General features: G+C 40.9%; 1 protein-coding gene across 10 annotated transcripts in view; it reads right to left on the reverse strand.

The window, feature by feature from the left end:
* Positions 1-1,583: 1,583 nt before the first annotated feature.
* CAPRIN2 (caprin family member 2) overlaps positions 1,584-14,035 on the reverse strand; it is a 73,917-nt gene continuing 61,465 nt past the window's right edge. For 7 of the 10 annotated variants that reach the window (XM_073321318.1, XM_073321344.1, XM_073321361.1 and 4 more), the window contains 5 exons: positions 10,927-11,110; positions 7,107-7,289; positions 5,954-6,054; positions 4,424-4,490; positions 1,584-2,497 (listed from right to left, as the gene is read on the reverse strand). In XM_073321318.1, the coding sequence (XP_073177419.1) occupies positions 1,929-2,497; positions 4,424-4,490; positions 5,954-6,054; positions 7,107-7,289; positions 10,927-11,110 (1,104 nt within the window). In that variant the 3' untranslated portion in view covers positions 1,584-1,928. The other 3 variants (XM_073321378.1, XM_073321310.1, XM_073321369.1) reach the window with 2 other exon arrangements.

The following is a 14,035-nucleotide window of genomic DNA, read 5'->3' on the forward strand; positions in this document are numbered from 1 at the left end:
CAGTAATTAACCACTGGAACAATTTACCATCACTGGAAATCTTTAAAATCAAGACTAGATTTCTAAAAAAACCCACTCTAGTTTGAATAGCAATTGTTTCAGGGAAGTTCTATGGCATGTATTCTACTGGTTAGATTAGATAATCACCATGGCCCTTCCTGGCCATGGAATTGACAGTTTGGACAGAATTACATGATCATCAGATGAAGGTAGTGTAGTTTGATAGAGTAAAGATGAACTCTGAGTAGGGTAATCCAAACCGCCTAAAATGGCAAGTTTTTCCTTCAGATCTGTTGTATTCCATGTTCTAGTTGCTTACTGGACTTCCATTTTATTGTTGCAGAGCCAATAAAAAATAGAGCTGCTTTTCTTGCTCTATCAATTGTAGAACTTATCCCTAGAAATACACATCAAGCTGCATATTCTAAATACCTCAGTTGAGTCAGGGATACTAACTGGAACTAGAAATAAACAGACCATGAAGCTTCAGTTAAAACAGATCTCTGCATATGACCCTCCTCCCTTCTTTGGATAAATACCATATTAAGTAATTGAGACATATGAAACCACAGAATGATGGCATTTTACATTATACTTGAAGCCCTGCGTTTCAGTGCCTTCAAACTGTACCTAAATACTCCAGTTAACTGGACGTGAGCAATCAACACTGAGGGAACACTGGTTGAAGAACTTTGATATATGGTAATATTACACTGAAGAGCTATCTAATGAATTGATGCAGGGATAAATGAGACCCAATTAACTTAAGCTAACTAAAGAGAATTAACGAGATTTGCATATTAAATATCGTTAAATTTTAGATGGGAGTGAGAAATATCTTGATACACCTTGGAGTTCAGATAGAAACTGCAAACTGAAAAAACTCAAGTCCATTTAGCAAGATTTCAAAGGAATTTTACCAAATTGAGACTTGGGACAGTCAACAACTTAGGAGTTTGCAGCACTTTTGGGCTTTCTTCAAGTGTGATTTTGGGTTACATACACCACAGTGGAGTTTTACCCTCTATACAGCACTTAACACTGGTTTCAAGTCTGCAATTCAATACAAGGAATATCAGAATGAAAGGAATATACAGAACAAATTATTAGGGGGCTAAAGAACTGTTAAGTTTAAGACTCTGAAGCGTATTAACTGGCTAGGTGATGACTAAAGGGAGGCTGAAGTGAACATCCCTTGAAAAATTTAGAGGGATATAACTATATTACCTGGGATATCTAAAAATAAAATGTAAGAACAATGAAACATTTAGATTGAATCAAAAGCAATTTCTTAATGGAAAGATCTAGAAGTTAATACCAGCAACAGGAGTGTGCAAGCCACTACTTTGATTCATTGAGCACTGGAAAGGACAGAGGTCTGGAGAACATACAGCATTGGCAGGGGGAACAATGAGCCAATGGTCTCTTCCATCTAAAGAATTCAACAATTCAAGCACAGTTTCCTAAAATTCAGGGTGAAGACTAATTTTCATGATTAAAAATACAATATATTTCACACCACAAGCTAGTGGACCAGGTTTCTGGCTAGAGTTGTATAATAAAATTATAAAAAAATACTAAAATGCATATTAATTTGTTTTATTGAGGCACAACAAGGCATTGTGAATAGCCCATACTTGAGGCAATTATATCAGTAGTGTAGTAAGCTGGACATCAATACAGTAAAAGGATAAGTGCAAACAATATACATTCACAGCTTAACTAGCAAGGCTACATCACAATTGATAAAGTGCCAAATTAGTGCTGATTCAGTAACCCGATCCAGGATTTCACCTTGCAAAACAGGACCACCATCTCCCAGATAATGGAACCTTATTTCTATGAAATCGGTATTAAGTGCAAAGCTAGTTTTTCCCCCCCTCCACCAATTTGTTTGGAGCAGCTTTTTTGTAAACATTACATGGATTTCAATCTTGATACAGAAGGTATCCTGAAAAGGTAGAATATTTCCAACTACTTCCATAGATAGCGCCCCGATGCAGACGTAACCAGATCTGGTCCCCTTGGAAAAGCTGTAGGACAGCATGGTTGCTAGCTGTTTCATGGTCTGGAGCCCCATCATTGGCATATGCAGACACTAGGACTTCTTCATTCTTCATAAGGTTTACATACAGTGGAACATTCACAGCCAGCTTCAGCATGTGGAAGATGAAGACATACGTGCCATTCACTGGACAATTAAACCTACCAAGCTGAATATCAAAAGTTTCTCCAAGGTTATTCAGCAGAAGGTCAAATGCGATGGGCTGATCTAGAGTTCCAGGGGCCAAGTTAGATGTTCTTGCAGCAGAAAAGGCAACTCTCATCTGGTGCGGGAGAGGATAAACATGCACTGGCAGTATGGTGGCAGCTTGGCTTGTCACTGGCATGTCAACAGGGGTGATGCTGCGGGAGTCTCCCTGCCCAGAGTCCCCACTATTAAAGGTTTCATTGTCTCTTTCTGGACTGCTCACCTGAGAAGAATCACTCCATCCTGCTGTTAAAGATCATTAGCAACAGTAAATGAGTCTTAGATTGGACAGAAAGATAATTTTCAAAGTGCAGGTTTAAGGTTAAGAACTGAAAGTTTCTGTATATATAAACATACTGCAATTATTACAAGAATAAATAGTCAATGGAGCCTTGCGAGAACAACCAACTTTAGTCACTGTCAAAATTATCTTGCTAAACAAATGACTGTTGATTATTCACTATTCTCTTTCTCCACACCCTAAAGGATATATCGCAGCAGCTATAAATACAGCTTTAGCTGAACTATTTGCCATGTAGGATTAATCCCAAAGTGGCGTACCCCAGTTGTTGAAGATTCTCAGAGTAGGGGATGTTTATTTTTACTGACTAGCTCTAAGTCTTATGGTGACCAATTGGAGGATTAAGGTTTCAGAAGCACCCCTCCTCTTAAGCTTTCAGGAGGAGATATGAAAGCTAAATTAGTTTGATAATCTGAAATCAGTCCTACTGTGTCCTGATGGCTTACTCTGGACAAATATGGAATGCAATCCTACTGTCATGGATATGAGAAGTGTCTTAATCGGAAACTGAACCATATTCAAGCAACTTCCTGCACCCTGCCAAAAAAGGTAAAAGACTACATTAGCTGTTCATTCAAGTGCCAGAAAGTTTTAAGATGCAGTACACTGATAGAACATGAGATGAATGTAATACTAGTGGGTTTTGTAAACACAAGTCAGCTCAAATGTTCAAGGCAAATTCTGTTTTTCCTACAAGATAACTTAAAATGTTAGTTTATTTAGTATAAACCAAAGTTATATCAATTCCATTAGTAACACTAACTGAAATAGTATACTGTCTCAGTCCTCTGCTACAAGATTGTTTGAGTCTCCGGTTCTCTTTTAGTCATCTGGTTTCCTCAATTCCCTTCTTCTGAAGTACTCTCTACCATGAGTTCTACCTCGAGTTCTACCTGATGAGCAATTTTCTTCCTGTCTATTTTCTCGTCTGTAACCTAAAACAAGAAACTTTAAGGATTTCACGATCAGATCTTAGTTCTAAAGTTGCTGACCTGGTAATACTAGCTTTTCTATAGCTTTCAAAACCAAAATTGTGTTTTTAAAGTAAACAATTAAGATTTTGGTCTGCAGCCCACTCCCTCACTTATTTCATGCCCAGCAATAAAAAGCAGGGATCTCTTCCCTTCACTCACAGCAAGCTTATTTTCCCCCACCCTATAATGTTTTAGTCTATTTTTCTCTGATACAGACTATCCTATTAGTACTCAAAAATTTCAGGATCAGTAAGGTTGAGTTTCAAAAGCTATTTGTTTAGTGTTTATATTCCAACCTGGAGAGAAGTTACGCTGCATCTAAAATGACAGCTTCACACTGAAAGCTATTTCCCATATAAGCGTAACCCTGCCCACGTTTTGGGGATCCATATTTGCTAGCCAGCTTACCTACAGACAGATGCTAAGATTGTGCATATATAGCCAATACATACATACGCACACACACACACACACACACACACACACACTCACTCTTAGCTGGCCAACCAAGACTTGAGGGAAATCGGATTAGCTATCAGATCACAGGGTGCCAGTTTTGCATCCTGTGAATATTTCTATTAATCTTAAATAAAGTTTTCTACTTCTATTCACACTGCAGATGTGGAGATATGAAAGACCATTAGATCTGTCAGAATTAAAAACTGTTCTAGTTGCAAAATCTTTAGTGCTTGCAATGATTTATTAGCCAGGGAGGACTGCCAGACTGGAGATCCCAGACAAAAAGTTTAGTGCTCACTTTGAAACGGATTTTTACTTGGGAACAGCAGAAGTTTGATCCAAGTTATATTTGACCCCTATGCCTTTTTTACCATTACATATTCAGAATTGCATTTTAAGATTTTATGCACATGGTTGGAGATATCATGTTAGCCTTACCTCTTGAGTTTGATCGAGGACCGCCAGTTACTCCGCCTCGTTTATAGCACTGCTGGTAATTAACATCCTAGAAGGAACAAAAGTATTAGTTAGTACTCCTAACTATCTTAAGAATGAGACTACCAACTAGAAAGTTAGCATTCTGTAGCACAGGCAATTAACTTTTAGTTTGCTTAGAGAGTTAATCAGTATACGCTTGGGGATTGTTTATTTTTGACATAAAAAATATACACATGATCATAAATTGCTTTTCATATGTCCAGAGGCTAAGTCAATACTGACAGATCAACTTCCTATTTGTGAAACTCCAGCCATTCAGTCTACCCTCTTAGGTACTGCAGTGTTCTTGAAACTTAATACAGGCTCTGTTGAGCCAGTGAAGAACAGATTTCACAGCAGAGCATCCTCCTGTCTACCACTATGCACCTGCAGCTCCTTAAACTTCAGAGAACCACCCCTGGCATGTTAGCCTGAGCATCCCAGACATCAGGCGTTGGAACAATGTTCAATATAACCAGGACCCAAACCATGTGGGGATTTAAAGTCAATACAGTATTTCCATTTGCAATTCAGTGTAAGTCAAACTAGTGACATTCGAACATGGTTCCATATGAGTAGTGCTACTTAAGATGACCAGTCAATCAATGATAGCCCCTGGTACAGCACATTACTTTCATTCCATTCCAACAAGGCATAAATAATTTGGCAGTCTGTTATCAAGAGGAATCTCAGTAGCTGTGTGTAGATGGAGACAGTATTTGCTACTGGTGCTCATAGGAACCCAGGAGCAGAAGACCATGCTGGGGTAGGCATTCCTCCCAACACAGGGAGCAGATGCATGTTTTAAATCCACCAGCCCTACCCACTTTGAACTTCAGCCAACTTGCTTTCCTCTAGATTGGGAAAGTAAGCTGGCATTGGGAAAGATACTATTCCATTCAAACTGGAATTAAGATGACATGAAGGGTCCTACAATCCAAACTGTACAGTTTTCCTGCGCCCTCAATAGAGCACAGAATGACAATACAAACCCATGGCAGATTAGCATAGTGGTTGTCTGTCTAATGCAACCTTCTGAAAAATGGAAATAAGCAATTTTGTTTTTCCCCTGAAGAATGTGCAAGCAAGAAAATTGCCTCATATATTTGTCAGTTTTCTGATGCCAACAGCATCTAACCTGCTTGGAGAGAACACAGACCATTCAATGTATGTTATCTTCAGTCTAAAATCAAACTACAAGGGGTCCTGAAAGAATTCCTCCACTTCAACATCCTGTTGGCGCTGTGTCAGGAAGGCAAGCCTCAGGTCTAAACCTAGTTGTCAGCCAAGATTAGTAGGTAGAGATCAGATTTTACAAAGCATTTAGCAGAAGAGGCATCTGAAACAATAGTAAAACAGCACTGTGTATTGTACGAAAAAATTTTGCATTATAAAATTTGAACTCACTTCCTAGTTTGTAGCCAAACCTTGTTAACTTCCTGCAAAATGTAGGACACATGAAAGCTACAAGAAAGAAAAGTAAATCCTTACCCTTTGAGAATATGGAATTCCAGGATAATCTCTACCAGCGAACTGCAGCTGGCCGTAGTTGCCATTAGGTATTGACGGGGATCCTCTATAAGCATCAAAACCTGCTCAAAATATAAAATTAAAATGCCAGAGTCAGTTTATGTTACCAACATTCAAATAAGAATTTTCCTTTAGGGACTGTCAGCATCAATTTTTTAAAAACAGTTTACAAAATGTGCACATGCACAATTTATTCCATATTTCAGAGCAGCTTTGTGTTTAAGTCAAACGCATGGCATAATCATGGATGTCAAAATTAAAACTCATTTATTCCAGACATGGTTGGTCTGCAAGAGTCTCCATTACATTAACAGTTTCTGAACTTACAAAACTAGCACCCAGACACAAGAGTGTCCTCGTAAGTATTATCCAGACTGGCTCTGCCATTAAAGTGATTGAGTATGTTGGACTTGCAGAAGATGCAGGACTTTAAAGCAACGCCCAGACACTGCACTTTGCCAAAATGAACTACTGTAATCATAAACTGGTGACAAGTTCTTACACTGCTACAAGACGAAGCCAGTTGTAGTTATAAAGTGAACACTAAACTACTCAGATGAGCATAGTAAGCTACTAGTACTAGGAAAACCAAAGCAGTACCAGCAACTAATGAGGTTCCTTCATAGAAAATGAGGATTCAGACTCAAATTGATAAAGTGTAATACTTTATCCTTTGTTCAATCTGCCAAAGTCTATGTAATCACAAACTGTAGGACCATACTCTATAGCAGAATTGTCAAACATGTGACTCAGGCCAGAACCAGCCCCCAAGTGCCTCTCCTTTCAGCTCTCTCCATCCCTCTCCAAAGTAATCCAGTAATCCTGTTTACTACTAGTTCAGAGGGGTACAGAGGAGAGTTGAGGAGTGTGCTCATGCCTGTTGAAACACAGGCAGTTGAGCCCCTCTTACAAGCCCCCTCTGGGCTCTTTAGCATTTTGTAGTAATTGGCAGAGGAGTATTAATGTTTCACATACATTATGTTACACTTTCCTAATTTCAATGCTATTAGCTCTTAGGATTAATGCACAGAAGTATCTGGTTCTAGGGCTATATCCCCTACTATAGCTAGAATTGATCCTTTCACCGGGGGGTGGGAAGCAAGTGAAAGTATACCTTTGTATCCACCAGGGGAACGATATGAATTGGTCAGTGATCTCCCACCTCTGGCAGATCCTCTAACAGATCCACGACTATTGAGATAAGGCTGAGTGGGTCTGGCGAAAATAGTCTGTGCTGGATAAAAGGCAAGGCTGCCATTGCTTACAGGAACAGCTCCATCAGGTTGATAATTAACTGCTTAAGAAAGGAAAAAAATTAAAAGAAATGAGACACAGAATTACCATACCTATAAGTTATTTCAGCATTGAAATTAATACTGGATGGAAGCTCTAAATCCAGTATGTTTTACAGCATTTATTTCCTGCACTAAAAATAAGAAATAAATAATGTTCCTCCCATTAGTCCCACAGAAAGTTTTTGTGCCATACCTTTCACCATTGAACAGAACTGATGAATAAGGTATAAAATTGTTACAAAGTACCACTATTCAAGCACCCTACTTCTCAGAAGAATCAGGTTGAACCCATTCTGGACAGATTCAAGCCAGGTCTGTTCAGAGTGCCTTGCTATATATTTCTCCTGTAACAAGCCATGACAAATTGAGTCCATATATAGACATTTAAGAGTTATTCATTGTTTTAAGCTAGCACTGTCCTCCTGTTAGGTGATAGCATACTAAGTTTGGCAGCCACAGTACACCATGAATACTTTTGGTGCATAAATGAGAGCTAGTTAGCTGATGCTCAGTCCAGGTCAGAGTGAGGTGATGCTGCTAAGATTAGCGGAAACAACTAGATATAGTGAGCCCAGTCTTCTCTGATCAAGGTTTTTTCCCAGCATGTGTTACTAATCTTTGCAGCTAGGGAATCCAACCACCCCAACATTGCAGCGCCCAGGAATGCCCATCATTGTGCCTGGCCACAAGATTGACTTAAGATCCAGCCCTTGCTACAGTGGTCCATGTCTGTCACCTCAACATTGCATGATTTGAAGGTATTCTATATAGGGCTACCCCATGGATCAATCCAGAAACTTAAGCTGGTGGAGTAAGTGGTGGCTAACCTATTAAATGGTATTTCTCAGTTGCAGCACATGACACCAATGTCCCATGATCTGCACTACTTTCCTACTGGTTTCTGGCTTGACCTGTCAAGCCCTAAATAACTGGGGATATTTGCTATGCGAGACTACTGTGTCTCATGCAGGGCCATCCCTAGCTATTTTGGTGCCCTCCGCAGGGGGGGTTGGCCACTTCCTGTGGGAAGTGGAGTGACCCAGCCCCAGCCTGTTCTGCTCCCCTGGCTCCCAGCAAGTGCTGGGGGGCATTTCCCCCCACCCCCAAGCCTGGGAGCCAGGAGAGCAGAGCAGGCTGGGCCTGGGACCCCACACAGCCCCCCCCCCCCGGTGGAGGCCTGGGGCCCCAGGCTGCTCCGCTCCCCTGGCTCAGGCTTGGGGATGAGGGGGGGAACCGCTCCCCAGCACTCGCCAGCAGCACAGCTGGGAGCCAGGGGAGTGGAGCAGGCTGGGGCTGGGTCATTCCACTTACCACACAGTGAGTGCAAGGTCAGGCCTGGCTGCAATCTTCAGGGGAGTGGGGGCGGGGCTGGGGCCTGGGAAGAGCCAGACCAGGGGCTGGAGCAGCATGCAGCTGTGCAGGACACCAGGAAATTTGGTGCCCCAAATTTCCTGGTGACCTATGCAGCTGCGTGCTTTGTGTATGGGTAAGGACGGGCCCTGGTCTCATGTTATGCTTGCCAATTACAACCACCAAGAACACTTGATTCCCTTGGATTTACGTGGGGCTAGTGGTAGAATGTTCTCAACTCTGGAATGAAGTTTTGTTGGATCTGTGCAGGCTACAGTGGAAGTGGGTTTCTAAAGGGAATCAGATTTATGGGGGAGGGAGTTTTATGCTCTTTAATTTTGCTTTTTGGAATATATAGCAGGAGTGCCTTGAGGCTTGATAGATGCCCTTGGTTTTTATACAAAAACCAAGAAATTTGTCAAGATTTCTACTTGTCAAAACAGAAAAGACTGAGTTTGTGCAATCCCTGTTTCAGACAGGTTTAAGAACAAAGCTCTGTCCTTGGTTGCACATAGTATCTCAGAGGTCAAAGGCAACTGTAAATGCTTATCTGAGTGCACAGTTTGAATGACTTTATTACTGACAAGTCAGTGTCAACTTCATATGCAACAGATTCCTGATTTGCCTTTGAACTTAGTGATGCTTCTGTTTACAATCTGAAATTTAAAAATCTTCCAGCTCAGATTTGCTTCAGTCTGGACTGGGACTTGCAAGAACATCCTACCATGGCTTAAGAACCTCCCTCTTAATTACTCCTTAAACATAATACAGAGACTCTTGGTATTTCTATCTCTATGGAGACATAAAACCTTAGATTTATGGGGGAGATTCAGTTACAAATTATGACAATTTTCATATTGTGTATCAACTATTTTATTTATCCATCCATGTTCTACATTTTACCTCCATGAAAATAGTGGCAAAGGTAGCAACATTTAAGTTGGGAGTTCTTAGAAGGCTTTCCTGTTTACCTCCTCCAATATCATTAGGCCATACATTTAGTATTTGGTCTTCAGTGCAAAATAGCTCTCCCCTCACTGCCACTACCTCTGTTCCCAGGACCTTTCCAGCTAATACGAGTTATGTAGAAGAGTTCCCCAAAAAGCACACTACAAGAGTAAAAAAATTCCCCCCCTCCCTGCCAAAACATTGAAAATACGAGTTTAATCCTTAAGACAGAAGCCTCTATCTTAGAGATAAAAGAACTCTGAGGGCAAATGGAAATCATGTAACACTAAATTTGTTACCTTTAATACTACCAATGTACCATCTGTACCATACTTATTCCTGCACAAAGTAGTTCAAGGCATTTCAAAGTTAGAAACAAATACTGCAACAGATATCTTACAAAAGGTTACAGTCTCATACTGGAGATTCCAGACAGACTAGTCCTAACTAACAGTTCACTGCTATCACACAAAATTAAATACCACTCCTCGGTGACTAAATCTGCCTACTGGGAATTTTACACAATCATACAGAGATGAAATTGTATCTGCAACCAGTGTGTGCATGTTCACTGTTTAGAACAGGGGTCGGCAATCTTTCAGAAGTGGTGTGCCGAGTCTTCATTTCTTCACTCTAATTTAAAGGTTTTGCATGCCAGTAATACATTAACATTTTTAGAAGGTCTCTAAGTCTAATATACAATTAAACTATTGTTGCATGTAAAGTAAATAAGTTTAAATGTTGAAGAAGCTTCATTTAAAATTAAAATGCAGAGTCCGCCGGACCAGTGGCCAGGACCTGGGCAGCACGAGTGCCACTGAAAATCAGCTCGTGTGGCGCATTTGGCACGTGTGCCATAGGTTACCTACCCCTGGTTTAGAACAGACCTTTTCACCAGGTTAGGGATTCAGGTTTCAAAATAGTACACTTCAGCAAACACTCAAACAGGTCACCTTGAATTACAATTCTACTCCAAGAAGTGACTGTCAAAATGATCATTCGCTCATTTGATTTGGGCAAATTTACTTTGTGTACAAGTAACTCGTTTCAGACTGCTAGCCCTGCGAACTCCAATTGGGACTGAAAGTCAGGCTGGGTACTCTTTCACACTGTGAGAGCAATCTGGACTGGTTATGAATGACAGCAATATGGTCAATTGCACAGCCTTAACAGAATAAAAGCTGAACTCCATTTTACCTGTATTGCACCTGCAGGGGATTACTGGACTAAAAGCAGTAGAGGTTCAGGAGCATATTAATGGATCGAAGTGTCAGTTTGATAGTCACTTCAGTCTAGAGGGTCACTTAAAAGATACAGCCATGTACAAAGAATTTTCCTTACCTGTTGGCAAAGCTTCTTGTGAATGAGAGTTTTGCTCTGCAACATGAGTGGACTGTAATTGGCACTGAGGAGGAGTTTGTGTACTTGCTGTAGAAAAACTCTGGTTATATCCTGCAGAGTATGAGGAGTCATCTTTTATTTCCTGCTCTTTACGTGGAGGCAGGGGTGCATTCACCTTAAATACCTGGAAAAAGTAGGTTTTATTTAAGCAAAAGCTTAACTGTTAACACTTCACCATTTATACTCCAGTAGCACCTAAAGACTCAGCATTCAGGGCCTAATTGTGCTACACCCTCTACATGTCCCCTAGTAGGTTAGAGTTCATGCCCTGAAGAATATCTAGTCTATTTAGACTAAATGTGGGAGTTAACCCTATTTTAGATACAGGGACTGGAGGCACAGTGACTAGCCCTCTATCACCAGGTCAGTCTGTCAGAGCCTTGACTTCAGCTCAGATCTCCAAGCCCTAGTCCAGTGCCTTACCCAAGCTCCCTGCCCTGACCCCTCACCTTTTTCCAACCACCACACATTAACCTTTTAAAGTTCCTACTATAATGTTTAGTTATTGCTGGCAATAGCCTGCTTTTACTAAACTCACTGAAACCCAAATCCTGATCCAGAGATGTACTACAACCTCAGTGAATAGTCTCACTACTGGGATTCCCATCACCACCTGAGTTAGACAATTTTCAGTTGAGAAACAGGTTCTTGGCAGCTAACCACATGCACGCAGCTTTTCTGCTTTCATTTTTACTACACATATATACTAACCAAGCAGAGGCAGTTCTCTTCTGAGGCTGTCCTTTTCTGAATAGCTGCCAGAACACAAGCTGTTTGATGCTTAGTGTCAGTCCTAAAAATGCTTAAAACATTCCCAAAAGAATGATGCATGGACAAGTTCAGAATCTCAAAAGGAAGATTTATTTGACCTTTAGCAATACTAGTAGTGAAAACATTACCAGTGTCTTGTAAAGTGGCTGGGCACTACAAGGACCTTTATCATCTTCAGTGAGACAAAAAATTCAAAATTGTACCCAACCGGCAAGCACTTCAGCTTCTATTTTAACTGCAAATCACATACTAAGGTAGCCATCTATCCTATGGTACAGTGACAAATATACTATGAAATGTGGGAGACCGCTTGAATGGTTAAAGGCAAGCCAGGCAGTCTGTATTAGAAAGCAAACTACTCTGCCATCTATATGAAGGTCTGTCACTATACTGAGATTATGCAATTTGAAATTCTTTTGGGCTGGGACAGAGTATAAGAAATAAAAAACAACTATTGGCCAATAAGGTATAATAATAAAATAATAATAATCCAGGGGAAAGCAGCAAGGCCATTATTTCTCTTTTATAGATTACCTATAATTCCACAAGATGTTAGGATGGCAGAGATTCCCAGCCACCAGAAACCAACCACTAGCTCATGAGGATAAAGCAATGTGAAATCTAAACCCATCTCATGGATGAGTCATTATCTTCAGCACTAAAATTCAGGCTGCACAAAGTGTTTATGGCTCTCATGCTTCTCTCAGTGGCTCTGAAGTCCCGAGACTGATAATAGTTGTGATGTTGCACCCCATAATGCTTTATAGAAATATGCTTATGAGTGTAAATATGAAATAACTGGAATATGTTTTATGCTAGATATGCCATGTAACATCTCTGCAAAGGTTATGATCTACTGCATATTTTCATCCTATTTGTATGCATGTATCATTTTTGTATTTGAAGTTAGGAATATTGCCTATGTACTTGTTTGATTTTAAATAGCCTCAGTGCAGCATTTGGTCAGCTTCTTGAGAAAAGACTATTCTCAGTAAGTGCCCAGTCAATGAACTTTGAGAGATGCCAATCCATATCCGAGCTTCCCTAGCAATGTGGCTCAGCCTGTAAAGAACCAAGTCATGCATGGACAAGTGACTTGCCCATGTGATTCCAAAACTCCATCTTGTAGCCGGATTCTGAATAGGAGAGATGGGGTCTCCACCCACAAGAGAGTATTAAGCCCCTGGGAACTCCCCCATTTTGTCTTCAGCTCGCTCAAGAGATAGCCTCTCCACCCCAAAGGATACCTGAAAGAAACTGGAATAAAGGACAGTAACTACGGGGGTGTGAGTGATTGCTGGACCCAGACTAGAAGGAGGCTAGTCTGTTAAAGAAGCTTATTGGAACATCTGAGGGTGAGATTTACCTGCATTTACCTTCCTACTGTATTAGGCTTAGACTTGTGTGTTTTATTTTATTTTGCTTGGTAATTCACTTTGTTCTATTACTTGGAACCACTTAAATCCTACTTTTTGTATTTAATAAAATCCTTTTTACTTATTAACCCAAAGTATTAATACCTGGGGGGGCCAAACAGCTGTGCATCTCTATCAGCGTTATGGAGGGCGAACAATTTATGAGCTTACCCTGTATGAGCTTTATACAGGGTAAAACAGATTCGGGGTTTGGACCCCACTGGGAGCTGGGTATCTGAGTGCTGGAGACAGGAACACTTCTTATACTGTTTTCAGTTAAGCCTGCAGCTTGTGGAGGACGTGGTTCTGACTTGGATCTGTGTTTGCAGCAGGCAAGCGTGTCTGGCTCAAACAAGGCAAGGTGCCCAAGTCCCAAGCTGGCAGGGTAAACTGACTCAAAGGTAGTCTAGGCCCATCAGGTGGCAGTCCCAAAGGGGGTTTCTGTGACCCAAGCAAGCGGTCACAATAGTAATGGGCATGGGGATGCTGCCTGAAGGAAGACTATTTCCTTCTTGGGGCTGGAATGCACAGTTCAAAAAAAAAAATTCAGTCACCCTGGAGTCCTTTAGGGAATGGAGGACCTCATTCATTTTGAAAATAAAGCTAATTTACCCTCAAAGGGAAGATCCTCAATAGTAGTTTGGACAGCCCTGGAAACAGGGGAAAAAAGAAGCTAGGAGGATCTTCTGTTTGCCTTTCCAGAATCTGAGCATATACTAACTGACCTGACTGGGCTGAGCTAAGCTATACTGCCTCTTTCAGGAGGGGGATCTAACCCTGGAAAGGGCAGAAAATGTAGGCTTGCACGAATACAGCTGTACACTCCAGAGCATCCAGGGCTAATACAAATGTAAGTACTAGGA

This window comes from Lepidochelys kempii, chromosome 1 (assembly GCF_965140265.1).
Source record: "Lepidochelys kempii isolate rLepKem1 chromosome 1, rLepKem1.hap2, whole genome shotgun sequence".
Taxonomy (NCBI): Eukaryota; Metazoa; Chordata; order Testudines; family Cheloniidae; genus Lepidochelys; species Lepidochelys kempii.